The sequence below is a fragment of the Diadema setosum genome, chromosome 10, assembly GCF_964275005.1.
Source record: "Diadema setosum chromosome 10, eeDiaSeto1, whole genome shotgun sequence".
Lineage (NCBI taxonomy): Eukaryota > Metazoa > Echinodermata > Echinoidea > Diadematoida > Diadematidae > Diadema > Diadema setosum.
In genome coordinates, this window is record NC_092694.1 from 8,571,493 (window position 1) to 8,599,262 (window position 27,770).

General features: G+C 37.6%; 1 protein-coding gene across 1 annotated transcript; it reads left to right on the forward strand.

Annotated features, from left to right (window-relative positions):
- The first annotated feature begins 1,444 nt into the window (after positions 1 to 1,444).
- LOC140234087 (XK-related protein 6-like) lies at positions 1,445 to 8,994 on the forward strand. The gene is made up of 3 exons (XM_072314167.1): positions 1,445 to 2,089; positions 5,064 to 5,248; positions 6,379 to 8,994. The coding sequence occupies exons 1-3, from the start codon at positions 1,617 to 1,619 to the stop codon at positions 7,236 to 7,238; spliced, it is 1,518 nt and encodes a 505-aa protein (XP_072170268.1). The 5' UTR covers positions 1,445 to 1,616; the 3' UTR covers positions 7,239 to 8,994.
- Positions 8,995 to 27,770: the final 18,776 nt, after the last annotated feature.

The following is a 27,770-nucleotide window of genomic DNA, read 5'->3' on the forward strand; positions in this document are numbered from 1 at the left end:
ATCATACACATGATTTCTTTGTTGCTTCAGAGAAAAAAATAAAACTCACTTGTATTTGTAATCCATGTTCAGTAACACAAAACCATGAATACCTCAAGATATGCCATCATATTCCAATATACATACTAGGCTGTACAACAGAAGTCAACTACGCACATGTTTATATGCAAGATATTATTTCAGCTGAAGCAATGTGCTTGCACAAATGTGAATTATCTTTTTGTTTGTGTAGACTGTCAGTTTCCTATTCTGAATATCTACTTTCACTGGTGTAACATTTCATATTTCACCGAGCTGTCTTTGAAATTGAATTCGTCTTGTAGATACTTTCTACATTGTAAATTTAGTTTGTTCTGTGTCAAACCGTTCAGCAAAAATTTCAAGGATGGAGTGAATGGTAATGAAACAATATTGCACTGACATTTTCTTTTGGAAAAAATGTGCTGTGTGCATTTAGTTGGTCCTAAAAGTTAACAACCTTCAAACTCCATTGTATTACAACTGCTTGTGTCTTGTGGCAGTATTCCTCTGCTTATAAATGTATTTCAGATTTTGTCAAATGTTTAAAGGCACGTAGAAAAGAAAGAAAGAAAGAAAGAAAGGAACGAGAGCAAAATAAACCAAATGAGATCTACAGTGTGCTTTGTTTTTCAATTCCCCAGCATATTATGATTCTGTAAACAGTGATTAGTCAAGTTTGTGAGCTTGAGTTAATGATTACCAGACTCTCATAGTGTACATATGTATCTTACACAGTTATCAGGGCCGTGAACATGAGGCTATTTTCATCTACATACTAATACAACATGTGGTTATCGCTTTCAAGATATCATGGGTTAAGCAAACAACTCGACAGCACTGTTCAAAGAACTCAACCTACGCGGTATGTCAAGGCAGGTACAATGTACATGGACTGCATGACTTGTAATGCAGTACCTACTCATAAGCTGCAGTTAGTTGTAGAGAATAGGTGAACATACATATTTGGGAAGGATTACAGTGTACTACCGGTAAGATGTCAATTCTATTTTTCGGATTAATCAGTCACCAGTTATTCTAGTCTGTGGCGTACAATGTGATTTGTCTGCCGTGTTTTTAGAATATGTCTCGCTCTTGTGTTTGTGTCCATAAAGGTCAGTTTACACTATCATGAGAAATGTGCAGTCTCTCACAGTCTGAGTAAGTCATTGATTCACATAGAAGTGCCCTGGGACAAGAAGAAACTTCATTTCTTTGTTCAATGCCAGGAGGAAGAAAGTGGCATAATATAGATATTGTAGAAGAGTGTTGCAGTGGGGACTTCTTGTTTCCAAAACTTGATTGCTCCAACTAGCTCACAGACCTCTTAAGATCAATTATTGAAGGCCTGCAGAAACAACACAACTCTCTGGGCATATATAACACAAAAACTGGACAGTAACTATTGTCTAGGTCTAGTCTCAGGCAAGTCATGTTCAAGAGTTAACATGAAATGCATGTTCAAGGAAAACTGCAGTTGTCAACACTGAACAGCTGACAGCAGGGAGAAGCATCATGTCAAAGTCAATCCCTAGTTGGGATCAATCGTGGAGGGTTTAACTGACTCCTGTTTGGATTAGTCTGGCATTGCCACAAGGATGGATACCACCGATACTGGACATACTGCCAGTGCACTGTGCAAGACGCCGTTTAAGGAGTTTGAGTTTGAGTTGGAGTATCCGACACTGCAGGAGAATGGCAACAGCTGCTCTGAGACCATGAAAGCGGAGGAGAGCGGTGGGTCCGGTTGCCTCGTCTGCATCAAGGAAGACCACTTCACCATATTCAACGTCATCTTCATGCTCAGCGGGATGATCCTTTATGTTGCCGACATAGTGACCGATCTCTTCGTGGGGGTGCAGTATTTCCGCAGTGACCATTACTTGTGGAGCATCATGACCTTCCTCTTCGTGCTCATCCCATCTCTCATCCTCCAGTATTTTAGCTTCAGGTGGTTCGTCTCTGACTTGGAGAATGATTCCGACCACAAGGACAAAGGCCTGGCAGGGAGGCTGGTGTGCTGGTGTGATTGGCTAGCTACGCATGTTCTCCAGCTTGGTGCGCTGAAAAGGTAAGAGCAAAAGGGGAGTAAAGCTACTCTCTCCATCCCAACATCACATTTTGTTGTTGTAGTTTTGTTTTGTTTTGTTTTGTTGCCTCTGACCCTTAGGGTGCAGGAGGCAATAGTGTTATGAGGCTTTGCAGTCCTTTAAAGGTCACTAAAAGTTACCTTGGATATCATTTTGTTACCATAAACGCAGCCTGAAATAAGTCCAGTGGTATAAGCAGCTGCTGGAATTCAATTGGAAACTACCCTGTGTGCAGAGAACTTGCTGTATAATCTTATAGTCGTTGGTCAAGATGAATGAGCTTCATCATAATGTAAATGAGTTTCATTGAAGAGGTCTTTACTTATATGGCACATACCGGTATCTGTGATTGCCGTAGAAGCAGCTTCAACTTCCTGCAGCAGTCAAATTGAGTATCTGAATATAAGAACGACCCAAGTCCGTGGAAGACCATTTCGATTAAACTTCATATCTTTTTTATTTGTCCAATAATATTCTATTTAACTGTGATGCAAAGGCAACATTGTATATACAAATTAGAACATATATTATGACAATTACCATTTACATTGATTGTGGAGAAGCCATTTTGTGTGATGGACTTGGGTCGTTCTTTGAATCATATGGACTTGGGTCGTTCTTTGAATCATATACATGATATTCTGCTATAGAGATGAGAGAAGGATGAGAGAGGGCGCTATGATATGAATGTAAGAATGACCCAAGTCCTTCATTTTTACATTCATATAAGATTTAACTCATTCATTTCAGGCACTTCCGGGGGTAATTAGGATTTATCATTTATACACAAGATGAGTCCATGCATAAGCTACAATTTCCCATGTCAAACTAAATTTGGCCAAAAATTGGACTTGGGTCGTTCTTATATTCAAATCTTCAATTGCTCTAGTCTTGTCTCCAGGCACTTGTAGATGTGTATCAAACCATTTGAAAAGCATTCCTCTTCAGATGAAGCTTGTGTGTATTGGCACACCATTGCTTAGTATGAGAGAGAGAGAGAGAGAGAGAGCGGGAGAGAGAGATGCACTGAACCAGCATTTAGACAGTGCAAAGTGATTTTTGGCATCGTGATTTTCTTTGACAGTATATGTTAAAACCAAAAATCTTGAAGCTAGACTAGGCACAAGCCAGAGGTTTGAAGAAAAAAAGTGTAGGAACTTGCATTGCAACAGATTACAACAGACTGCAACTGTGTCTAGTGCGTCGCTAGTCATACGATTATGATTGCGCTGAATGCCATCAATCACAATTATAAAATGGGTTCAAGAATGTAGCCAATTGGAAGCGCTGAAATGAGTCACGTGTGCGTGCATTAATTTCTTCAGGTATGCACTAAGAAGAGTCTCTCTTCCACCCATAGAGCTCTATTATACAGCTCTATGCTTCCACCTCCCTGGCCTGACGTACGTCACAATGTTTACACTAGCAGTGCGCACTCAATCAGTTGTTACAAGTGCGTCACGCGCTACTATACGCGCTGTCAATCCTGTAAACAACTTCTAGTTCGGGCCGCGGGCTGCCACAACAGCCGGCGGCCTTTCTTGTGCATAACAGTACGTGGCGTACGTATACTCTTATACGTACGTACAGTACTTATGTGCGGGATTTCCGAGTGCGACGTGCGTAAATGTTTGGGACGAACTTCGGACATCTTGACTTTTGAGCGAGTGCTACATGTAGCTGACTGGTATTGACCCACAAAGGTACGTGAATAATGCTGTTAGTTTTCGACCCATTTTATAAAACAAATGATGCACAGGATTATTTCGTGGCGTTAGTGAAGGTGCGGCGCACTCTCGAGTATTGACAACGGTTGCAAACATGCACTCGGCTGCGCCTCGTGCATGTCGCACCATTGTCAATACTCTCGAGCGTGCCGCACCTTCACTAACACACTCCATCCTGTGCATCATTTGTATACTATGTTTCGTTTGATGCGAAAGCTTCAAATTGCATGCTCAAGAAAAGCTGTGATTACTTTAACCCGTTGATGACTAGTCCACAGTTTTTAATACTCGGAACAGGCATCGGTGGGGAATGCATGTTGTAGCAAAATCAGCTTGTTCTCAACAGGTTAAAGGGATCGTACAGTTTTGGTTGAGACCTAATTTCAGGTTTCTAACATTTTTGGTGAGATAATGAGAAACCTCTTATGAAATATGAAAGAGCATGTAATTCTATGAGGAATTCAACATTTATTTGATGAAAATTGGTTTTGAAATGGCTGAGATATCCAAAAAAGAGCGATTCTAATAAAGTGTGGGACCCACACTTTTATACGATCATTTTGTTTTACTTTGTTTTTGAATGTTTCAGTCATTCCGAACCCGATTTTCATCAAATAAACTTTGAATTCCTCTTAAAATGGTATGCTCTGTACTACATCATAAGTGTTTTCTTTGTATCTCGCAAAAAGTTAGAAGCCCAATTCTCATCTCCACCAATACTGTACCATCCCTTTAAAGAGCCCGCGTACAATGTACAGTGTTACGGAGGTTAACTTGGCCAAACGAACCATCATAACCACCAAAAATACCCAGACTCTCAAACAAGGTGTTTGGTCGATCTCGATCATCTTGTTGAACCTTTTATTTACATATTCCTCCGCGGAACAATAATGTGCCCAGAAATGATAGTGCAATGACATGTATCTATAACAATAGTGATGGCTGACCCTGTAATTACAAACTTACTTGTCGTTGCTGAGCACATTTGCAATGTTTCTTTGATGGTGTGTGCTAACTTTGACATATCATATAGAAAGATATCAACACAATATTTGCATTTTTTATAGTAAAGATACTTTGTTTATCAAACAGCTGAATACCAGTATGTTACGCCTGTGGTCATTTACAGTGATGCAGATTCTTTCAGTAGCCCCACATCAGTCTCTTTTGCATTTTCACGTTTTCTTTTCTTCTTGATACCCCCTGTCCTGTTCCGGTGCCCCTCAAGGTACTGGCGCAACCTGAAGTTTGGCCTGCGGAGCCGCAAGGATGAGGCCTACTGCGAGCTGATGATCTATGAGTACCGGGACATCACCATGCTTCGCCTCCTGGAAGCCTTCATGGAGTCGGCTCCACAGCTGGTTCTCCAGGTGTACATCATGGTTGAGACAGAGGAACTCTACTGGCTCACAGGTCAGCAGGGATCGAGATTCACGTCCCCTTTTCACTTCTCTTTTTCATATACAAACGATGTAGATTTGTCTCAACATTTCCTTTTCAAGAATGCTGTATTTGCAGTCTGTTTCTCATTGGCTTTATCATCACAATTTTTTGTGAAGTGAATAGTATTCACAAAAATATTGCCTCCCGTTAGATAAACATGTAGTATATTGGTCCAAATATGAGGATATCTCTTTCCTCTTGAGAGGGATGATACTTATGTCTTATTCTGTCACTGCAGTATCACTTGCAAAATTGTCTTGCATGTACCAATTTTAGAAAAATATTCTCCTACAATCATGATAATTTATTGTTATGTTACAGTCCAGTGCGCATGACGAAGTGAATGCTCGGGTCCCAAAAATATCATCTGTATATCATTGTAAATACTTTATTTGTTTGGGTAGAACAAGATTTCCATATAACAAAAGAAAACTGCAGGTCCAGAGGATGTTGTTTCGATGGGAGTTGCCTGTATTCATGCAATGCCCAAAGAAGATCTGCCACCTGTTACGAACTTTTTTTCTCTCATAATTTACATTACTGAACATTGTATTTGCAGCAATAAATGACTCATTTGTCTAAATTGAAAATGTGGGAATAGCTCATAAAAGCGATTTGTATAGTCTCAGTTCTCAGAAAACATTATCCCCAGAGGGCAGTTACTCCCCTGCTAAATACTGGTTAGTGGCAAGGTGAGAGCAAAGGTTAGAGCAAAGATTAGAGTTATATGGGTTAGGAGTTTGGGTTAGGGTTAGGATTAGTTTCAGTATTAGGATTAGGATTAGAGTCAGGGGAAGGGTCCGGGGTGATTGCCCAGGGGATAATTGCCCTAGACCCCTCAGAAAGTGTTGCACAAGTACAAAATACAAAGGAGAATAAAGAAATGACTTCCAGGACTGATGCCAAATGGGAAAAGGAATTATCTTCTTTGAGCAAAAGTCTGATTTAAAATGGACACTGCATTTCTTTGTTCTAAATGCTGTGATATGGCAGTGCCATGTACAGCCTATCTGATGTCCAGTTGAATTGATGATTATAATGATAATGATAATAGTTTTTCTATACCGGTACTCAGTTGGCCACGCTTTTATGTTCTATAGCTGCCTGTGCTCTGGTTTCACTGTCATCGCTGGCATGGGCCTTGGAAGCGTACCACAAGGCTCTGCGAGATTCACGCACTGACCGGAAGAACATCACATACGTTGCTATGGCATTGCGTATGGCTTGGAGGCTCTTCACGATTACATCCCGCGTCATCGCCATGGCCCTCTTTGCGGCCATCTATGAGTGGTGGATATTCGTGGTGGCCGGCGTCCACTGGGTGGTCATCACAGTGTGGCTAGTTTGGCAGAAGACGGCGTTCTGCGACACCAAATTTGAGGAGGTCCTCTTCGACTGTGTCATGGGCTTCATCCATATTTTCTGCTTCTTCAACGTCAAGGAGGGTGCCACGCGATACCGCGCCCTGCTCTTCTACACTGTCATCTTTGTGGAGAATACCGTCATGTTCGGGCTGTGGTACAGCTACCAGGACTCGCGGGAGCAGATGTATGGCTTGCCTGCACTTGTGTTCGTCTGGGGCGGCTTCTTCCTGGGCATCTTCCTCATGGCATTCTACTACCGGTTCTGTCACCCCAATGGGCAGCTGCCATACTGCATCTTGCCCACCTGCGGTGGGGAGAGTCCAGACGCTGAACCTTCAGAAGAAACAGATGTTGGCATCAACTCGAGAGCTGCTTCGTACCGAGTCAACCTTTTCTCTTACAAGAGCCGAAGATACATTCATCCAGATCTCCTTCCCGAGCCTAGATACAAGATTGCGAGCAGCATAGTCCACAAATCTTCCTGCTCAACTCAAGTAACCGCCCCCAAGACACAGCCTGAAATCATAGACACGTATGCAGTACGCTTGGTAAATGGCCAAGTCACAACACAAACTGTCTCTCAGAACACATTGTAAAGCCATTTCTGTTGTGACGCTCGTCAGTCATTTCCGTTATCATTCTTGTCAGCCATTTACTGTTTGTCTTTGTCAAACCTGCTGCCGTGCATGACATGTGTGATGCTTTAATCACATGTCTGAAATAAGTTCACAGATGTGCCAGTGTTGATAGACGTTTGAATTTGTGATTCAGATGCCTTCAAGCACCAGAAATACCAGCTAAGAGATACAATGTATCCTTTCAGACATGCTGCGAAAAGATACATGCTCCCTGACTGTGTCTATAAGCCTGCTTTATACTGTGAGTACATGACTGTTCTAGAAACATACTCATGTTTGTGTCATGCGTCATGTTCTGATGTTGATTCTGCTACTGCCCACCAGATTTCCATTGTTAATATCACCATCAAATCATATGTAGTATATGTGTCATATTTTTGTGGAGTTTCCAAAGAAAGTATAGGGTTTTTGTCTTGTGTGTGAGTGAAAAATATACCGGTATTATTTTGTGTCTACCATGTTTTGCTTACCTTCATGAACACATCAATAAATTTATGTGCAGAAATTTCAACCAGAGTCAGTACAGAGCTGAATAATAATGGAGGCCTTTGGTCCATCTTTATGCGTCATGAGTAATAAAGGTATGATTCTATTGAAGTGTCAGTGGCGAAGAAGCAATTCTTGCGGAACTAACAATATGGTGAACATCGCTTTATTAACAATGGAATTCACATTAATGTAAGAACGTGTGTGTGTGTGCTGTGTCAGTGCATTTGTGAAAGTGTAAGCTGTCATCTGGCCATCAACAATGACTGCAGGAGACTGCTGATTTAATCTTAACGTACAGTTTTCTCATGGTACATCATATGGAAATCATCTTCTTGGTGCCATACATTGTCTGATATTTGCTGATTGATGATCCTAGTCATTGCTAGTAGTTGAATACCTACCCTGTAATGTACATTACTTGAAGAGTGGTAACAAATTGTGAGGGGACACACACTCTAATATCAAATATTTCATACATCATGTGAAATGGTTGACAATCAACTGCATGTTCTTGATCAACATGATCATGTCCTAGTCAAATATTTTGTTATGTAATAAATATTTGTCCATGGATGGAACATTCTGTTCTATTGTGTTAGTCAAAGAGAGATCCGCACTAGGATAAACGTGATCATGTATTGGTGGGCCATACATTGTACTTGTATCATTCTCCCCTGAGGAGAAGGGCATTTTCTCTGGACTGTGGGAGAGCATTAGTGTGTTAAATGGCAAATGAGGGAAGCAGTGCTTAATGAACTTCAAACTACAATGTGCATTTCAGTTGGGCACGACAAATATACTGTACAATGTAGTTTGAAACTTTATGCCATTATTATGTGGGCCTGTTGGTGATCTGTGAACACTGCCGATGTGGAAAATTCATATAAATGTGTATACTCTCAGAGTTCTTCGACTTACGTATGTGTTTGATGCATGGCAGTGATAATGGCTCTTGTTGTGGGGAATATATCAATTGAATGTTCAAATCTTAGGGTTTAAAATCCTGTTTAATGAATGCATAAATGTCCGGGGTAAGTCATTAAGAGGATGTAACTGATTAGAAATCATGTTACTTTGTAACTTGACTCCTAACCTCCATCAATAGCATGAAGCTCTTTGGGTGGAACATTCTGCATTTTGCCTACACCTTAAGTCAACATCTCAGTTAAGTTGGCTATCTTGATGGGTCTGATTTTACTATACAAATGATGTCTTTGTTACTTAGAAAAAAGAAGGAGCAGAAACTCATTGTAATCCATGTTAAAACCAATAATACCTCAAGTCATGCCACCATATTCCATTATACGAGGCTGTACAACAGAAGTCAACTACAAACAAACTTTCTTTTAACATGCAAGATACTATTTCAGCTGAAGCAATGTGCTAGCACATATTTGACTTAATTTTTTGTTTATTTGGACTCTTAATTTCACTTCTCTGAATTCCCACTGTCACAGTGTTGTACATAACATTTTTTACTACACCAGTCTGTGGAACAAGGCCTTGTCTTCAAGATACTGTACTTGTCCAGAAACTTTCAAAACGTGTGACCGGAATTCATGAAGGTGGTTTAAATTTAAACCATGGCTTATGTACATTTTTTTCTGTGTAAATATGATTGACAAATTGTGTACGCCAACAGACGTGCAGTAATAAACTAAACTTAATTATAAAGGTATGCCTATTTCACTTTTATTTTAGACCATGGTCTTCAAGAATTCAGGCCAATAAGGCAAAGATGCAAAAAGACTTCTTGCATATGCCAAGGCTGCACACTGGCACTGGTCCGACGGTCCGGAACCAGTAAAAATCACTGTCGGACCAGTAACTTTTTCAGAAATGGGCCAGTAAAAAACTGAAAAACTGGTTACCTGCTGGTCCGACAGACAGGTCGGTCCGGTAGAAAGAATGGGTTAGTGTGCAGCCCTGCATGATATGCTATGATTTAGCTCATTCCACTTTAAAATCAAAGATTGTGAGAATGGTAATGGAACAATTTTATGCTGCCATCAATTCTTTTTGGAAAAACATACTGAGTCCAGTTAATCGTTAAGTTGACATCATTCAAACTCATTTTATTATCTGCCTTGCTGCTGTATTTGTCAAATTATTTTGCATTTCATAAAATATGTGAAGAAAACATTTTGACTTCTTGCACGATGTAAAACAACAAACACACTGCCGAAAGAGAAAGAAGAGAGCGAAATAGATTGAGTGAGGTCTACTTTGTTTTTCAATCCTCCAGAATCATGTGATTCTATGTACGTGTATTGCAGTAATCAGTTCAGCTTGAGTGCTTGTGTTAATGATTACCAGAAACTGACATTCTCAGGGTTGTGAGTCATGAGGCTATTTTCATCCATCTAAGTTACAATAGGTAGTTATCAGCTTCAAGATATCAGAAGTACCAAACACCTTGACAGCAATGTTCCGAGAACACAACCTCTGTCAAGGCAGTTCATTCTCCTCAAATGGTTATTCAACTAAAGTAGTATCTAATTTTGATTTTCAATTTATAACTTGTGTGATTTAAGCCTAACTGGATCTGGTGATCAGAGTAATATCCAGATCAAATCCTGTGGTGTTGTATTATCCTTTTTTGAGGTTTTGTCCTTGATTTTCTTCTTTATTTTAATACAGTGCACTTGCATTTTAACGAACACGGCTATAACAAAATTCCGGTTGCAATGAAATAAAAATCCAGGTTTCGTAATTATCAGCCCTATGTTTTTTATTGTTTATTTGTTCAGCTGTAACAAAATTTGGATATAACGAAAGAAAACTGCCGGTCCCAAGGACTTCGTTGTAACAGGAGTCCACTGTATTTCTATGTAGAAAGCCTCCTGGGTATGTTTTGAGATATAACATAGAATGTTCAAACTGTCTTTAACTCATAATGATAAAGAATCTTGAAGTATTATAATTCCTGGTTCCAGACAGTGATCTGCATTATCACCAAAAATATTCATATTTCTGTCTTGACCTGCATCTGACAGCCCCTAAAAGTATGTCCAAATCAACCAAAAACCAAAGTTGCAATCAATAGACAACAAAAGAAACAACAAACTGAATTATACACCAACACCAGAATAAAAACTCATGATGACATTCTTGGTAGAGGTGAGCATATCACGGTGCAGTTGTAGTTAAGAGTGGTGCCATCAAATTTGCAGCTGAATAAATTAATCTCAGTGCACCACTTGATTAGAAACTATCAGCAAAATGATAACCTTGTTTTGGCTCACATGAGGCATTTATGAGGAACTGAAATAGACCATGGAAGAAAACTGTACACCATGTTGTGACAAGCTTCTCATGTAACAGAAGTGATAAAGGAAAAAACAAAGAAACCGTCCACCTTTGGCCACTCTAGTGTCATAAAAATGCGAAATGAAAGAGGAAGGACTTACAGCTCGTAATAGGATTCTTTTTCTTTTATTTAAACCCATTGAAGACTAGTTTCCCCCCCCCCCCCCCACCCCCATACACTCGGGAAGGTGTTAATGCAAAATAGGTGTTTCAGCAAAATCAACTTGTCCTCAATAAAGGTGGCTGCTGATATGCCATACACACATCAATCTAACCAGGGATGTGAGACTAACCTCCTTGCTCTAACATATGCTCTGCTTTTTAAATACACATAGACTTGCCCTTGTCTTTAGACCTCACATGTTGAGTGTATACCTGTGAGATGGTTCTAGTGTCACACTTGTCAGTTGTAGGACTTGGAGTGTATTTGCACACTTGTCCTTGATCAAATATTTTGCGTTGCCATAACCACAAATGTGAAAAGGAACAGAAAAAAAAAACCCCAAATGTTTTGGAATTTGCAGATCAATGTTTTGTTGTTGTTGTTGTTGTTGTTGTTGTTGTTGTTGTTGTTGTTGTTGTTGTTGTTGTTGTTTTTTTTTTTGGGGGGGGGAGGACAGAGACTTTACTGCTAGTGGTAAATTAGATTTGAATGAATATTTTGCTTAATGCTGGTTATGCAGGGCCAAAATACTGGATTGATGCTTCCAAAGGTCACTTTTATCTTTGAAGATGATTTCTTGTTTGTTATAACATGTTGTGTTGGACCACTTAAATTCCCTTGCTACATCGGGTATTTTGTATAATATATCAGAGATAAAAACAAAAGAATATAAAAATGAATGGGACCAGCAAAATAACCTTTTGATATTACTTTTTAGGCATAATACAATTTGTATGAGGCATATATGACTCCATTATAATGGGGTGCCCCTGTACCACTGTGCTCTTTCATGGTACACTGTAGTCCCATTCCTGCCAAATGATGTTACCATCACTAATGTATTTAGTAGTAGCCCCTAGGTGTTAAAGGTCAATATTATACAGATTAATGAATGATGTGTGTAGAAACCATTTCCATTCCATTTTACATTGTGTGCCATTAAGTTGTTTTTTAAATTATAATAAAAACAGCGTTAGCTCATTTAAGGAAGGGAAAGGTGATATTATGGGAATACAGGATTTCAATTTCCTATAATACCGAACCTGAAGATGAATTCAATGCTCGCCTGATAATAAATCTGTATGGTTCCTCTGCACTTGATGTTTTGGATGGATAGGGGAATTTAGGTGCTTATTAGAAGAGCTGATAATTTGATATGATTGGCAGGTTTGGATCCAAACTTTTCATCCATCCAATAAAGGCACGATTTCATACATGTAACCCTTTTTGTTTGTTTATTTGTAGACATTGCATCTGCTGTCGTTGAAATCTGTGTATAGTTCAGTCTGCTCCAGGGTTTGGTGTAAAAATTTCAACTTCATTTTGTGTATTATTTTATATCACATATTCTCGCTCTTTCATTTATTTTTCAGATTTCTGTCCTGATAATTATGATAAAGTGGTGGATTGCAGCAAATACTTAGCAATGTACATTGTAAGGACAAATCGTTACCAGTTGTACCATTTTGATGATCAAAACTATTATGATTTGGAATTATCAGTGATGACTCTTGTCATTGTTTATCATGATGATTACTGTAGAGTGTAAAAGCAGAAATGTTTGCATGCTTTTTAATTTTGCAAATTTCGCGAGAGCCAAGATTTGCCAATTAAAACATGTGAAAGTTCTGTCTATACACTGTATACATTGAATGCCAGTGGCAATTCGGGAAAATTTTATGACGGGCAAAGGCCATATGCTCCAATTCTTACAAATTTCATGCCAGGAAAATTTCTTGCTTTACATGATTAAAATGATGATCAGGAAATGGTGGAGCTAAACAAGGATCTGCAATTTATATACATCTTTTTTTTTTTGGGTCCAAAGTCCTGTGAATTTGTCTTTTTTTTTCATGTTGGTGTGTATCAACACACAACATTTCATATTAAATATATTCAAAGTATTAGAGAATTTTAGTGTTTCTATTTATCTGTGTTTTTTGATGTGCCTATATATACCATGTTTTCATCTTCCAGTGTTTCTCCAGATCCTTTAAGAAATAACGTAAATTTTGTATCTTTGAAAAAAAAAAGATTAAAACCTTATTCTTCTTAAAACCATCTAAATATATACATGTATGTGTGAAATTATATTTACTGAATCTTCCATTATGCTGTCTATAGGCCTGCCTGTATACATGCACAGCTACATTGTACATGTATTTTGCATGCACTGTGAAACCTGTTTATAAAGACCATCCTATTATAGGGAAAGCAGTCTTTGTATCAAAGGCAGATATTTTTATAAGCTGATAGTTGGTACAAAAGGATGTCACAAAAACATTAGAAATGCTCTGTTTGGAAACAAATTGAGTGGTCTGAATGAGGTGAATTTCAGACAGGTAGATGCCATTAGAAAATAGTTTGAGGATAATATTTTGTATAGTGCACATTAAGTGTGTAACATGCTTACAAGTAAATCTGTCTGCGTGTAATCTTGTCCATATATTCTTGTGAACAGTATAAGAATTATTTATTGTAGTCTACTTAACTTTTGTGTTTCTCCATTACAATGGCTTCTATGAGAGCACCTTTCTTTTTTCTTCAGTATTAATAGAAACAGCTACAAATGCAAGGCTGTATGAAAATGCATGGTGCAAATTGCTATGTGTTGCATATTGCGTAGTGCTGTGATATATACTAGTATATTTTGTTATTGTATTCATATTAATCAATATTTAGCTTCTGCTCGGGACCTAATAACAGTCAAGTTGTCCCAGGTACTGTTAGTACGCTTTATAATCAGAAGGAAATATGCAAATTATATACAGTCCATTGTTAACTGGAAATTACTCTTAGGAATTTACATTGTATTTTCAATATTCCAATTTTTGAAAGCACATACAATGCTTTTGGTCCACCAGCATCGAACCTTAATGACAATCCTCCTGAGGCAATCTGGTTTGGTTGTCATGGAAATCATCAATTTGAATGCTGATTTGAATGCATTGTGAAAATGGTGGATGGCAAAAGGGTGTGGCCTCTAAGGGGGTAGAATGCCAACTCCAATGCGATCCCAGCCGCTAGAGTGGGGGGGGGGGGGGGGGGGGGGGAGGAGGGAGGGGGAGGAGGGGAGGAATGGGTATTTGGGACTCTTGACATTTTGAAGGCACAAATTACAAATTACATATTGAAAATAACTGAGCAGATGACCAAAGAAGGAAGATTTATTTCCAGCACAAATACATGTACCAGACTTCAGTGACTTTCTTAGTATGTGCGCAAGTGCATTAAAAGGATTTCAAATGGAATGACAATTTTGATCCTATTCGGCTTTTGACCATAATCCAGTGAGTATTTAGTGGCGCCATGAATTGCCAAGCATACTCTATTGATATCTTTTGAGTATGTATGAATGCTACAAATGTACGTCTTTGCTTGCCGAGCAAGATACTGTACCATGTGTATGATCTGAAGAAGATCTTTATTTCCTTTTTCTGTTTTTAAACCCTCTAGAGACAGTATGGTTGTGATATGTGCTATATACAGTAAGCACTGTATTATTATTATTATTATTATTATTATTATAATGTAAAAATGAGACATGGAAAGATTTTTGTAGCCAAGTGAAAGAGAATTTGATGGTTTTCATTTACACCGGTTGAAACTGTTTTTGACGAAAAACAGTGTCATTACATATCCTTGATATCATCACAACCCTGACCTCGATTCAGCAAAGTGAAGATCAATTTATAGCATCGCTTTTTGGATGAATGAGATTTCGATAATTTGGGAGCTGCTGGAAATATTGGTCCAACTTGTACAGAAATATGTAGACAGTGCACAAAGTGTCGATTAAAGATAGTGGATGTCACAAATTTATGTTTTGCTGCATTTAACAAAAAAAAAGAAAAAAGAGAGTTTGTTTTCCTCTTGTACATGTGGATGAAATGAAATCAGAATTATCTGAAAATGTTTAATTTTTTTTTATTGTAAGACAATTTTGTCATAAATCAACTCAGTGAAGGTGCAATTACAGCTGAGACTATAGAAATGTACCAAGATGAGACTGTGACATTAAGTTCTGATGAATTCAAGTAGTATAGTGAAATCTTGTCCTTGATAAGCCATCAGCTGTTTCTACTACACAGCTGTGTGTCTGGATGTGTAATTAGCATCCACTACTCTAAATGTAGAGGTATGCTTTTGACAGCAAGAAAGCTTCAAGCAGTTAAGGTTCATTTGTGTCCTCAAATTTATTGGTGTACCTCCTTGAGGCCCTAGTACAAGTAATTAATGTTCGCTTCTATTGTTTTGTCTTCATTATATTTTGATACTTGTTATCATATTGGTCTGTATGCTTATTATTTGTTTTTTATGTTAAGCAGGTTTTGACATTAATTTTTTTGCAAGGTTTCCTTTTTTTTCTTTTTTTTTAATCAGCAATTTCTTAAAAACAAGCAACCTGATTTCATCTGACCTTTCTTGCACCAACTGAAGAATCATCAATCAAATGATATTGATATCTCACTTTTTTTTCAATTTTCATTGTTCAAAACTTGGATATACTGTCGTAAATTGTGGTTTGAATGAAAACACAGTGTGGGATTGAGAGGCAGAAGGTAGTAGATGTGTATAGACATATTGTGTTGCACCATTATTGCCCAAAATGGTCATGTGCAATGGATAAGCAGAAAAGAATAAAAACAAAATTCTAGGAATCTTCACTTGATGCATAAGGTGTTTTCCAGCAGACAACTTAGTGCAAACTACATTTTCTTCACAGAAGAGATACATTGTATATACAGTCCATAGTAGAAAGCCTGCTCTATTTACCTCATGATTTGTCATTTTTGTTTGACAATGGAGAATTCCTCTTTACCTGTATCTCACTTATTAGCAAAAAAAAAAAAAGAAAAAAAGAAAGAAAAAAGAGTCAGTCACTGCCTGTCAAATGTCATGTGACCATATCATGTGATTGAATGTAAGACATCGTAAGAGCATCTAATTCTATTTTATACCATTACCAGTAGTTTTGTTCTAATTTTGTCAGCCTGTGGTTTCAATGTGTAATGTTAGCTGTTTGCACGTCAGAAAAGGACCAATGGTCATACATTGTACTAGTTTACAATTTAATGTTGTGCATGATATTCTCAGGTAGTAATGGTAGTCACACTGGAGATAATGTCATTGTAGATACGTGTATTATATTTCTGTTTAATCAGAACTTCAGTAGTTGATTGCATGTAACTGGCTGCATAATTGATATATTCAAATATGTTACATATGTTGTTGTTTTTTTTTTTTGTGTGTGACAAGGAATATTCCAGAAACCCCACACAGCATACTTGAGGCTTATATGACATAGCAGAAACTAAAACATGCACACAAGATTGTGGGGACTAAGATGTCTTAGGTTGGAACTGACGAATACCTGATTATGAGGCTCTCCCGGAACATTGAGCATATCGGCCTACGTATGTACCGTATTTCAGTACAGCAGGATATGGGCTATACCCATTGTACAAGTAACACTGTAGGCCCTTTTGCAAGCAATCAAGCCATCATGCTGTTGGAGGTGTTCAGTGTTTTGCTTCATTCAGTTTTTTTTTTTCCTCCATGAAGCTTCAAGGTTGTTTGTTTTTTTTTTTACTGCTATGTCATGCAAGTTGCAGATGATGATGTGAGTTGAAATGGATTATCTGGATTATATCCTATCATTGTCAGTCACATGGGAAATTATATGAAACTAACTAAATGTATAGTTTTGACAGTGAATTTGCATGATAATATGTTATATTTTGCAATAAACGTGAGTCAGCCTGTACATGTCTGACAAGTATATGAATCAACATTTGTGTTTCCATTCTTTATTTTCTGTGTCAAAATCACTGTATGAGCACATCATCTATTATCTGGAATTTCCATCAATTAATCACAATATAAAGATCTCCAAATCCCCCCCCCCCCGAGCAAAAATAAAGAAAAATAACAACAACAACAACAACAACAAACCAACCAACAAACAAACAACAGCAACAACAACAAAAACATGTGTCCACCTTCCCCCCCCCCCCAAAAAAAAAAGTGGGTTGAATAAATTGTAATTACAATTGTGTGGGGTCTTTATTAAGTATATACTAATTGAATCTTAAACTTGTTGCTGGTTCCGAGTTGTTTTGTTTTGTTTTGTTTTGTTTAATGAAAAACACTGAAATGCATGCCATCACTATCAACTTGAACGAAGGAAATGCAGATATAATTTCACAGAATTTTCATTTCAATCACACTTCAGTTTAAGTTCATTATAGCCATTATAGACATATTCTGGACGTAATCCGGCCCTCTTAGAGGCTGGAGATATTTTTTGAAGGGAGACCATATTTCCCTTTTAATACTGTACATGAATAAAAAATTTCACTGTGAATGTACCGCATAGAAATCTGAAATGAAAGAAAATTCTGAGTTGCAATTGCAGATAATCTGTTACCCATGTTTGCATTGAGTTTAAACAGGAGACTTTAATACCCTGGCCGACATGAATTTTAGGCGTGTCTTACAGATGTGTCAAAATTATATTTTCAGTATGTGTCTGAGGAGGTGACGGCGGGGCGAGGCGCCATGGTATAGCCTTCTTCTTCCCGTTGTCCCCCGAGTCAAAAGAGACGTGTCTCATTCAAAGCGTGTAACAATCGTATACAATGTTGACAAGATACTGTATCTAACGAACGAGTTTCGCCGTAAATGACCCCAATTATGTTCATTACTTAGCGGCGATCCTAATCCCTCGATACAATCAGTTAACACCTCGCAAACGCTTGAAGGATTTCTCGCCTCCATTCAAACTCCATCCCCTTTAATTCTCTGTCACCTTCAGGATGCAATTATGTCGACCATCTAAGATAGATAGGGGCACCTGTCTCAACAAATGACCGCTATTAAGAACTCCTTGAAAAAATCCTTTTCTCGCCATCTGATCTCGTTTGCTTTTAAAGTGAAAATTTGTTCCTCCATTCAAGGTTAGTGTAATGAGAAGCGTAAAATTCAACAGACTAGACAGAGAGAGTCTCATTAAAATGGGGGGGGGGGGGATTTAAAGACAGATTCATGTGGTTTTTTGTTTTGTTTTCTTTGAGTATGTTCGTTTAGTTTCACATGTTTCAGTGACATTGCTCATTGTCACATAATGCATGAAAATTAGATGAGGTAATGTTATTATTTCATCGTCATATACCTCACAGCCCATAGTTGTCAAATGAATCGCAAAAAAAAAATATGTAGTGAATCATTTTATTTTTCTAACTTAAATTTGACATCGAATCACTAAAGAGTTGTAAGAATTTGCAGTAATAACTATTTGCAGTAATAACTATCTCAAATTTAATGCAGAAGGAAATTAATGTTGCTAAATTATTTACCCAAATGATTTTCAAACTATATCAATGTTTGGCCTACATTATGAAAGAAGCGTTAAGCCACTAATATCATGATAAGATAATAATTATAACAGTGCACTCCCGTTGTAACGAATACTGTTACAGCGAAATGCTCGGTACAAGGCAGCAAAAACATATTTCCTAAATTGATCACCTATGATAATATCTTTTTGGCATATACTGTTCTGCTACAACGAAATTTCGATACATTTCATAACAAGAAAACTGCCGGTCCTGAGGATTTCATTATACAGTAACGGTAGTCGCCTTTATGTATAATTATCTCATTGTGATCACAAGAACTTTGCGGTAAAATCACTTGAAATATCCAAATCCCAGAACCGTATTACTTTTGGCGAGACATTGACTCTTTGTGTGCTTGGAATGCCGATTATTATAGTAAACCCCATAGTGTTGAACACATTGTCCAAATTCCCTGGTACAGAAAGGGATAGCTTTGTCTGACTTTACTCGTTCTATATATTGTATCCACATCAGATCTCCAGCAGCTACACATCTTTGACACGGGATCAAGGAAGTTGAAAAGATGTGGTATGGGATCACAAGGTGGAATGCATCAAATCCCTATTATCAAAAGCGCAATGCACCTGTTGAATTTGTCTGTGCATCCTTTGAAAACTGGAAGCTGTTTTAGTAAATAGTCAGTTGAACTCCAGCTGTTGAGCCTCCTTGGTGAGATTAGCAGGAAAATGTTAAACACATTCAGATCCTTCCGGCTATGCATAAGTTCATCATAAAAGTTCGAACCATTAGCTTAACCATGTTAACAAAAGGAAAATCAGGCTAGATGACATACCATAGTTGTGAAATGATGCGAAACTTGAGGGACATTGACGCGTTTACAGCAATGGTAAAGCAAGGACGAAGATTTGGGATGTTCAATACAATGCCTTCTCACTTCTAATATCCATGAGTGTTTGTCGACTATTGTACATACGAATAGCAAGGAGATCAGGATTGATACATTAATCTGTTAATGGGGGAGGACGGGGAGGTAAGGAATGTATAGTAGATTAAGAAAATAAGTTACAGTCATTGCATCAAGGACTTAGATGTGTCAGTGGGTCCCATCGTCAAGTCAGAATGCAGATGTTCATTACGTACTGTAAATACAACATACTGTAGGTAGGCCGACCTTTCTCTTCCTTTATACTGTTTCAAATTAAATGTTTTGTGATTTCTCGCTTAGCATTCTTGCTAAAAACATCGTAGGTGGCGCAACACATGTCGTAGGCGCAGAGCCCTTCGTAGGCGCAGATTATGGCCACCTGTGCTTTGTGCAGATTGCTGTGTAGTCCAGATACTGGACGATTATCGTCCGCATTCCCCACACTAACACACGCATACACAATCATGCATGCACCCACACAATGCGCCCAACCCCTGATTGCGACAGTCCACTTAAGGTGCAATCACACATCGCCGGTTTAGATGGCGGTTCATGGCGGTTCAGCAAATCGCCGTGCTCCGCCAAAGACCGTGTTTACACCGTACACAAACCGTGGTCATCCGTCACCCATCCGCCATGAACCCCGAGAACCGCCGGGAACCGCGGGGAACCGCCAGAAAAATTAAACATGTTTAATTTTTCGTGGCGGTCTATAGGCGGTTTGAAATGGACCGTGTTCACATCGCCGTTCATCGTGTTAAGAACGGCATCCTCCGTCTTTGCACCGCAAGATCCGTGATAATACCGTGTTAACACCGCCATAATTTTCAAGCGAAAAGAAACAATGAACTTAAAAGAGAATAATGGCTCCGGCGACACTTCGTGGCGGAGCAATAAAAAATGGAGATAAACGCAAAGATGAACCCATAATGCAAGATCGGGCAAATATATTGAATGCTACAGTTTCCTTACTTCTTTAACACTTATACAGTAACAAATAAAGTTTAATGTTCAAAAAGTTGTTAGGTATGTTGAATAGTACATCATTTACATTAAAAGGTAAGTTCAGTCAAAACTTAACAGCTTTTAAGATGGCCAGCAACGTGTTACACACAGAAGACTTATGTAAATATGTTGGGTTCTGCTTTCGTGATTATGTATGCCATTTTTGTAAGACTGCATGTTGATACAGATAATATGTTGAAACTTAAGAGAGTAGAGGGAAAAGCAATGTTGAAACTTGAAAAAAAAACCACCATTATTATGTTACATGAACCTGTAAGTAAAGAGGAAACTATACACATAATACTATATATGCTTCTTTGATAATGTATAATGTACATAATATGTCTTTTTATTGACTGTTATTAAAGATATTATTATTATATTATCATCATTACCGTTCTTATATAGCGCATAATACCTTTGGCAAGGTCTCTATGCGCTTTAGAGGGGGAACAAAAAGATAAACAGGAAAAGGTAATTTCAGAAACAGTAACATGCTGCATAAATCATCATCTACAATCACTATGTTACTATTTTAACAGTTAAGTATTTAAAAACATTTTTGACTTATTGATGGAACTTGCATGTTCTATCACTTGGGATGCTGTCCACAGTTCTGGGGCGGCATAAACCACGTTTGCCATATTAGTTTGTCGTAATGGATCGAGGGTATCACATAAAGATTCCCCTTACAATTTAGGAACTCTCCTAGGCTCATATTTCACAAGAAGCTGTGAAAGATAAGAAGGAGCAATTTTGTGAAAACATGGATAAACAAGCAACAAGATCTTAAATTCAACACGCGAAATAATTATGTGAAAACTTGATTAAGAAAGAATTAAAAAAAGAGAGATGTTGAAACAAGCAAGTACTTGTACATCACTTGATAAATAAACCTACAAATGATCAGGAAACTTTGGAAACTATTTTGGATTCTGCTTTGATATGTATGTCTTTTTAATGACAGTTAATACGGATATTTTAAAAATTAAAAGAGAAAGAGAAAAGTCACGTTGAAACTTGAAGATAATTGCTTGTTGCATCACTCAAATTGTGTTTATATACCTAATAAAGCAAAACGCTCCTTGTTGAAACCTATTGAGGACAAGTGAAAGGGCTCTGATTGCATCCAACTACATGGGCTTGGTATGGACTCCTCCACCTTCCGGGACGATACGTGTTACTACCGCGTCAATCCGCGTTTGCTCCGTGTTCAAAACGTGTTGAGAACGTAGTCAAAGTGCTTTCCGCCATCATTGGGACACGGTTCACGGCGGTTTGAGAACCGCCATGAACCGCCATCTAAACCGGCGATGTGTGATCGCACCTTTAGTCTGGGTGCCAAAGCCACTTTTTGGGCCTAACCTTGTTTTACCGTCCACCCAATGTTTTTTGATGGTTTTACCCTATTTCGGGGGTGCTGAATCCAAATCTGGATGATGCAACTCTTGCATCCTTGAGGGTTTTTGAGATATTCAAGATGGCCGCCAAAATGGCCGCCAAAACCGAAAGTTCCCAAGTATTTTCTTCTAAATGGTGTGAAATTGAAAATAATTGATGATCCTACCCTGTTTGGAAGGTGCTGAATCTGAATCTGGATGATGCAACTCATGCATCCGTGAAGTTTTTCAGTTATTCAAGATGGCCACCAATATTAAAACCGGAAATTCCCATGTATTTCCTTCTATAAAATGGTGAGAAATTGAAAACAATTGATGGTTCTACCCTATTTCTAGGGTGTTGAATCCGAGTATGGATGATGCAAACATTGCATCCGTGAAGGTATTGAGAAATTCAAGATGGCCGCCAAAATGGCCGCCAAAATGGCCGCCAATTAAAGCCGGAAATTTCTACGTACTAGCTTTTAAATGGTGAGAAATAGAAAACAATTGATGGTTTTACCCTATTTCGAGGGTGCTGAATCCGAATCTGGATAATGTACCTCGAGATAGTCAAGATGGCCGCCAAAATGGCCGCCAAAATGGAAACTCTTATGTATTTCCTTCTTATAAATGGTGAGAATTTGCTAACAATGGATGGTTTTACCCCCATTCTTTTTTTACTGAAAGATTTCAGGTTTCGTCAAGTTTACTTCGTCAATCGCACAGTTTGAACTTGCTGTATATACGGTGAAACCGACTCTACTGGATATATTTGAGTTGGTACGATACAAATGTGGCAGTAATGAACCCTTCAAGACTACAGATGCGGTTGAATAATATTGCAAGATTACACTTTTTCCCCTACATATTATAATGGATAAGTTTTTAACACTAACAATCAATGGACAAGACATGTTCATCTAAATCATATTGTGATAGTGATGTAGATATTAGTTATTTGGTTTATATTGGTGGTCTTGATGACATTGTTGAAGACACGATCGAGTGGGACATTTTTATAGTTACGCTTCAATTTTTTTTTTTCAATATGATGTAACATTATATATGTCTGTATAAAGATGCATAATATATATATATATATATATATATATATATATATATATATATAATTATATATGAAGGGTTTGTTTGCAAAAACCGATAAGTCCATTTTTGAAGATTTTGAAGTACGATCTCTGTCATAAAGTACAAAATAATACCTTTTAAATAATATATTGGTCACTACGTATAAAGGTATATCTTTGACGTTATGGTCTTTTCTTATTATTATCTTTATTTTTCTTGACCTTTAATCGCAATTATCTCTATTTGGCAAATATGGACTTATCGGTTTTTGCAAACAAACTCTTCATATGTATATATAATCTATTACAAACACACACGAGGGGACGGACATATCACAGGTAACGCGTCGTGGAAAAAAAATGAATAAAGAAACAAACAACATTTAAGGTAATAATTTATAATCCAGTAGTTACGAATATCATAATTGCGCAGAGTGCTTTTGAAATTACCCTTATTGATATCTACTACAGTGGTCATGGATGCAACAATTTCCAATGACGTAATCAGAATATGCGACAAGTTCCATAAGAATACGAGGCGAAACTCGTCAGAATACAAGGCAAGTTTCAACACCAAATACCAACATGCCATAATTTAATTTTACTCTAGTGATAGCCGAAAAGGATTAACTTCACATCTGTGGAGCCATATTATTGGCGACCACAAGCATTATTTTATAACAATTTATTATGCATAAAAAATTTCAGTCGTATCTTTGTGTTTGTACGTTTCAGTATGATGTCAATATCAAAGTTCCGTTTGAGACATATCGGAATATCTCAGTATATAATTATACAATACCATTGTGACAGTCATTTTGGATATCAATAACTTTTGGCTGATTTGACAAATTCGCTCAACTGAGTTGAATTTAAGAATACGAATTATTGCTTTTCACACTGCATGGGTTTAATCCCCCGCTTCGCGTGAGAGCACAATACTTCACCATTTAAGTATAAGCAAAATTTAATGCTAAAGAGTTTCCGTTCATACAGGACATTAATGTCCCAAAACCTTCAAAGACCTTCAGCACCCTCGAAATAGGGTAAGACGATCAATTTGTTTTAGAACTTTTACCATTAAGAAAAATATATTAGCATTGGAATTCTGTCACTTCTTTTGGCTCTCATCTTGGACGTCTAAAAGCCCTAAAGAATGGACGAATTTCAACAACCAAGTTTCGAGGGTGCTGAATAGGGTCCAAAAATTTTCAATTTTTGACAGTTATTTTGGCGGTCATCTTGGACATCTCAAAAACCCTTAAAAAAGAACACGAAAATTGCATCAACCAGGTTCGGATTCAGCACCCTCGAAATAGAGTAAAACCGCCAATTGTTTTCAATTTTACACCATTTAGAAGGTAACATAGGGCTTACATGGAAAATTTCGTTTTTGACGGCCATTTAGGGGCCATTCTGGCGGCCATCTTTATTATTTCAAAACCCTCAAGGAAGCCAGAACTGTATCCTGGAGTTTCAAATTCAGCAAACTCAGAATAGTGTAAAACCACCAACTGTTTTATATTTTACACCATTTAGAAGGAAATAGGGGGTCTACATATGAATTTCCATTTTTGGCGACCATCTTTATCATCTCAAAAACCCTAACGGATGCAAGACTTCTGCTTCTGATTCAGCACACTCAAAATAAGATAAAAAACCGCCATTGCTTTCAAATTGTCACCATTTAGAAGGAAATACAGACTTCCGTTTTGGGTGGCCATTCTGGCGGCCATATTAAATATCTCAAAATCTTCAACAATGCAGGAGTTGCATCATCCAGATTCTGATTCAGCACCCTCGAAATAGGGCAAAACCATCAATTATTTTCAATTTCTCACCATTTAGAAGAAAATACCAGGGAATTTTCGGGTTTGGCAGCCATTTTGGCGGCCATCTTGAATATCTCAAAGTCCTCAAGGAAGCAAGAGTTTCATCATCCAGATTCGGATTCAGCACCCTCAAAATAGGGTAAAACCATCAATTGTTTTCCATATCTCACCATTAAGAAGGAAATATGTGGGAATTTCCGGTTTTAATTGGCGGCCATTTTGGCGGCCATCTTGAATATCTCAAAAAAATAATGGATGCAAGAGTTGCATCATCCAGATTCGGATTCAGCACCCTCGAAATAGGGTAAAACCATCAATTGTTTTCCATATCTCACCATTTAGAAGGAAATACGTGGGAATTTCCGGTTTTAATTGGCGGCCATTTTGGCGGCCATCTTGAATATCTCAAAAACTTCATGGATGCAAGAGTTGCATCATCCAGATTCGGATTCAGCACCTTCCAAATAGGATAGGATTATCAATTATTTTCAATTTCACACCATTTAGAAGGAAATACGTGGGAATTTTTGGTTTTGGCGGCCATTTTGTACCCTCAAGGATGCAAGAGTTGCATCATCCAGATTCGGATTCAGCACTCCCGAAATAGGGTAAAACCATCAAAAAACATTGGATGGACGGTAAAACAAGGTTCAGCCTCTGGCACCCAGACTAACTTGGTACACCCGAAAAGAGGGGTAGTGATCATGTGTATTACAGTGTACACACAGACACCATCAACGTACGTCCGTACGTACGCGGGTACACTGCATACGAATACAGTCCAGAAAGTGGACTAAGTGATGTGTTGCTCGCTCGAGTACAAAGATTAGGGAGCTTTAGATTTTAGACGCGCGGACGTTCAAAGGGGAAAAAACATGATCTGAGCGTGCGCAGTAGCACACGTCAAGCTACTGCGCACACTCAGACCATGTTTTTTCCCCTTTGAACGTCTGCGCGTCTAAAATCTAAAGCTCCCTGTTGTTAATGGTGAAGAGGAAGATGGTGAATCACAGTGATGATGATTATTTTGAAAATATCAGTGGTAATAATGATAATTGTAATGATAATAATAACGATTTTCATTATGCTTTATTATTATTATTATTATTATTATTATTATTATTATTATTATTATTATTATTGCCATCATTATTATTATCATCATGATTAGTATTACTACTGTCACCATCATCACATATGTACGATATCAAAATTAGTATTATTGTATAGCAGATTGTATAGTATAATAGTAATATTATTAGCATAGTAATGTTGTTGTTTTAAAGAACGAAAGGAGAGCGAGAGAAAATGGGGCCCTAGTAATAGTAGTAGTAGTAGTAGTAGTAGTAGTAGTAGTAGTAGTAGTAGTAGCAGTAGTAGTAGTAGAAGTAGTAGTAGTAGTAGTAGTAGTAGTAGTAGTAGTAGTAGTAGTAGTAGTGGTATGTCTACTTGTTTTACGATAGTAATTGTATGAGTGTGGTCTTCGTTTTTATTGAGGGTAGCCTCTTCACTGTTGCCACTGTTTAATCAGATGGACAGTGCTTCTATTATCACTCCAGTACTGAGACTAATAGAGCCTATACCGATACCCATTATTTTTTAACCCGAGAGGCCCCATATATAGTGGTCCGATTCGCGCATTAAAACCGAGTAGACAAATTACTGATAATATCAGTCAAATTTGAATAAAAGTTTAGCCACAGCAGTCCCAAATCTTCATTGATATTGATCGAGTTGTATTATTTCGCAATGATTATTATGATTAATCAACAATTCAGCGCATCCTTTGTCATGGAAACCATGACAATCACGGAGGTTGCAGCTTGTCCTATTAGCAGCTGATCCTTTTTTAAGCAAAACGTATTTTAAGAGCAGCAGGTGTAATGGGTAGTTTTTTTACTACGCATCGAGGTCGATTTCATTAACGAGGTAGTACAACATGAAGCGGAAAATGGCGCAGAAGAATCTTTGCTATTAATGTAAGTTGAGCAGTTGAGTGGAGTCGGCGATTTGATGGCAAAAAAAAAAAAGAGAGAAAGCGGTAAAGAGAAAATGGGGAGGGCGAGAAAAAAATCACACCATAACAAATTAATTGTAGCAACACTGTATGATCTGTTTCTCCTAGCAGCATGCCTCTGTATTGAACTTGTGAATATTCTATACGTATTTACGTAGACATTATAGAGTGGCTTTAATTCTGTGAGAGATGCGAATATAAGGAACTTTGTTGAAATATGCTTCGATCATGGAGGAATTACTGAATGGGAGAAGGTACCATGCTTCTGTCGTGGTACATAATACAGTATGACAGGAAAAGTAGTGTACCTCTCTATACTTATAAATAAACAAATAAATAAATAAATAAATAAATTATACATTGTATATACATATATGTATATATATATATACCTTGTATATGAACACACGCACACGCGCGCACACACACACACGTTATATATGTATATATATATGTATATATATATATATATATATACATATATATATATATATATATATATAAACGTGTGTGTGTGCGCGCGCGTGTGCGTGTGTTCATATATATATATAGATACAGATATATTAGTATAAATCATTTATAAAATGTAAATGCATACATATGAAGATAAAAATAATTAAAGGGTGTGTACAGTTCTGGTCGAGGTGAGGATTTAGCTTTAACTTTTTGCGAGATATTCAGAAACCACTCTATGAGATGTCAAAGAGCATGCAATTCTAAGGGGTATCAAAAGTTTATTTGATGAAAATCTGTTTTGAAGTGGCCGAGATATCCAAAAACAAGGTGAAACAAAGAGATCCTAATAAAGTTGTGGCCTGTAGTCTTTTATCATTATCACTTTTTTGGATATCTCAGCCATTTGGAAAGCAATTTTCATCAAATAAACGTTGAATCCCTCTTAAAATTACATGCTCTTTCATAT

Coding starts and splice junctions, on each gene's coding strand:
- LOC140234087 (XM_072314167.1), top strand. CDS start 1,617: ATGGATACCACCGATACTGGACATACTGCCAGTGCACTGTGCAAGACG. Junction 2,090..5,063: donor CAGCTTGGTGCGCTGAAAAG/GTAAGAGCAAAA, acceptor GTGCCCCTCAAG/GTACTGGCGCAACCTGAAGT. Junction 5,249..6,378: donor GGAACTCTACTGGCTCACAG/GTCAGCAGGGAT, acceptor TATGTTCTATAG/CTGCCTGTGCTCTGGTTTCA.